This window comes from Vitis riparia, chromosome 5 (assembly GCF_004353265.1).
Source record: "Vitis riparia cultivar Riparia Gloire de Montpellier isolate 1030 chromosome 5, EGFV_Vit.rip_1.0, whole genome shotgun sequence".
Classification (NCBI taxonomy): domain Eukaryota; kingdom Viridiplantae; phylum Streptophyta; class Magnoliopsida; order Vitales; family Vitaceae; genus Vitis; species Vitis riparia.
The window spans coordinates 16,790,975-16,794,082 of NC_048435.1; the positions used below are offsets into that span (position 1 = coordinate 16,790,975).

Here is a 3,108-nt window from a genome sequence, read left to right on the forward strand (position 1 = left end):
TACATTCCTGACCTTATGTGATACAAGTTTTTGGTGTTTTTTTAGATTAAAAGCCTTTGAACTTCAAATGTTTCTACAAAAGTCATCAAATTATGTCTTTGATGTGAATGCAATTTCTACCCAATATCTCATAGGTCTCCGTTAAACAACTGATGAATTTAGAAGTTGTCATGGTGGAAAAAACAATTTTCTTAAAATTTAAGTTTACAAAATTTCGGTAAAGCTTCAACTCATAGTACAAATATGCACAAACGAAATAGAGGTTTTGACAAAGAAATTGGATCGAGTAGAGGACAATACTGCACACTGCTAAAACACAAATGGATCTGTCCACTTCCAACCACGTTGCAGATCAAGATCATGCTACCCAGACCCAGATATGGAACCCGGCTGCAGCTCAATCTGAGATCATAGCCATGGATTCAAGTGTGTACAGGGCGGCAGCGAAGGGAAATGTCCATGTCCTCAAGCAATTGTCAGAAGATGATCTTCAGATCCAATTAAGCCCAAAGCATAATTCAGTGCTCCATATCGCAGCCCAGTTTGATCAACCAGAATGTGTGAATTGGATCCTTACGTTACCTTCATCTTCATCTTTACTACAACGGCCTAATCTGAAAGAGGATACTCCGCTTCACCTTGCAGCAAGGGAAGGGCATTTGGAGGTCGTGAAAGCTCTTTTAGAGGCTGCAAAAGCATTTCCTATGGATATTGAAAGTGGGGTTGGAGCAGATAAAGCGTTGGTGAGAATGAGAAACAAGGGGAAAGACACAGCCTTGCACGAGGCTGTGCGGTATCGTCATTCTGATGTGGTGAAGTTCTTGATTAAGGTAGACCCTGAGTTTATGTATGGTGAAAACATCTCTGGTGGGACTCCTCTTTACATGGCTGCAGAGAGAGGATTTTCTGATTTGGTGGAAATAATCATAGAAAATACCTCTACTTCACCGGCTTACCATGGCCTCATGGGTAGAACGGCTTTGCATGCTGCTGTCATTCGCAAGGACAAAGGTAGTGTGCATGGGATCAAAGATGGGAGCAAAACAAAAAGGCTTCTCATTATATTTTTAGTCTTCTGAAATTAACTTATACTTATCTCTAATGTTCATTTATTTATTTGATCAGTAATGACTAAGAAGATACTGGAATGGAAGCCAGCACTAACCAAAGAAGTGGATGAAATTGGGTGGTCTCCACTTCACTGTGCTGCATACCTAGGTTGTAGTCCAACAATAGTGAGAGAATTGCTACAGAAATCAGATAAGTCAGTACCTTACCTTGGAATCAAAGACGGCAACAAAACAGCCCTTCACATTGCAGCTAACCGTGGGCATATGAAGATAGTAGAGTTGCTGGCATCACATTCTCCAGATTGTTGCGAGCAGGTCGATGATAAGGGTAACAATGTTTTTCACTTTGCCATGTTGAAGAGACGATGGTTGGCTACGGGTAATCTCTTATATAATAGTTGGTTAGGAGTTAGAGGAGTTGTGAATGAGAAAAATGGTGAAGGAGACACTCCTTTCCACCTGATCTCGTCTTACCAAATTGATGACCCAACGTTCATATGTAACCTTGGAGTGGATAAGATGGCTTTCAACAATCAAAACTTCACGGGTATGGACATACTTTCAAGGGCCAATGACATTTGTGGAAGAAGGGTACGTAAGCTGGCTTTCTATTATCACTTAGTCTATTTGTTTATCATTTTAGTCAAAATATAACAACAATGGAATCAATCCACTTCAAAGATAATGGGTTGGGATGAAGACAAGCTGGAAAAAAGTACTAATAGCTAGAATGGTTTAAGTAAGAATGTTTGTAAATTAATCCAATTCAACACCTTCCATCTTCATAAAGTTCGTGTCCTTTCATTATTGTTGATATATAATAGGGTGTTAAGCGGCTCAAACTATAGCACATGCACTATATTTGGCTTCATGAATGCTTGTTCCTTTGATAAGGCCACAGGGCTAAATGTACCCTTTTTTATTCTTCTTCCTTTTTTCTTTTGGTTTTTATTTTTATTTTTTTTATTTTTTATTATTTTTATTTATTTATTTTTCTTTTTTGTAAAAGTTGTTTATACATTTATATATCACCAACTTGCAGGATTTTGTCCTACGAAGATTTTACCGATTTAAAGAAGCGTATGTTGGACCTTTGTGGTGGCGGGAGGAAATAAAGGAAGACGATGGTAGTAGTGAAGGCAAAGGCAATGAAGGGGACAAAGGCATTAATATTAAAAACGGATCTTCTGACTTCTCAAAAGTCATTCAGAGAAGAGGTGAAAACCATCTGATAGTGGCAGCACTCATAGCAACCGTAACCTTTGCGGCGGGTTTCACTTTGCCTGGTGGCTACAATGTCAATGAGGGCACGGCAACTCTAGCAAAGAAAACAGCTTTCAAAGCATTTGTGGTGATGGATACCCTAGCCATGGTGCTCTCAGTGTCTGCTATATTCATTTTCTTTTTTATGTCATGGCATGTGAAGAAGGCGTCTCTGAACAAACACATAATCCCTGGCTTCTTCCTCACCATGTTGGCAATGGGGGCAATGGTGATGGCCTTCATGACAGGTTTATACGCTGTGCTACCTGAATCCTCATGGCTTCCATTATTCACTTGCATCATTTGCTGCTCCTTTTTTCTCTCCCTTTATTTTGAACTTAATGTACTTTTGAAGGGGTATAAAGTGATGTTTTACTTCAAGAAGAAATACAAGCTTGGGAAGGCTTCCCATTGATTGTATTTTTGAATAATGATGAAGGCAATAACGTATCTATTTGAGAAAATTATGTGAAGATGTAATTGAATGAAAATTTTATACAAAATTTGATTGGACTTTTCTTTTTCACTTTATTTCAGATAAATTAATCTCATTTTATTATTGCAATGTTTGGTAAGTTAACTAATTCATTTTTTAGATCTAATTAAGGTGTGTAATGGTTTGCTCCTAACTATGTACATATTGCCCGTTTTGAATCCAAAGAGGCCCTCACTGCTTTAAAACGTGTATACAGGGTTAAGAAGAGTTTATACTCATATAGCATCAAAAACTTCCTCCCTATTCAATGTGGGATGTCACAAACACCCCCTTCTCCCC

The 3,108-nt window shown here is 38.4% G+C and overlaps 1 protein-coding gene across 1 annotated transcript; it reads left to right on the plus strand.

Moving 5' to 3' along the window:
• Positions 1 to 320: 320 nt before the first annotated feature.
• LOC117915212 (ankyrin repeat-containing protein At5g02620-like) lies at positions 321 to 2,748 on the plus strand. The gene is made up of 3 exons (XM_034830777.1): positions 321 to 1,011; positions 1,126 to 1,661; positions 2,113 to 2,748. Exons 1-3 carry the CDS (start codon positions 321 to 323, stop codon positions 2,746 to 2,748), a joined length of 1,863 nt encoding a protein of 620 aa, XP_034686668.1.
• The last annotated feature ends 360 nt before the right edge of the window (positions 2,749 to 3,108 follow it).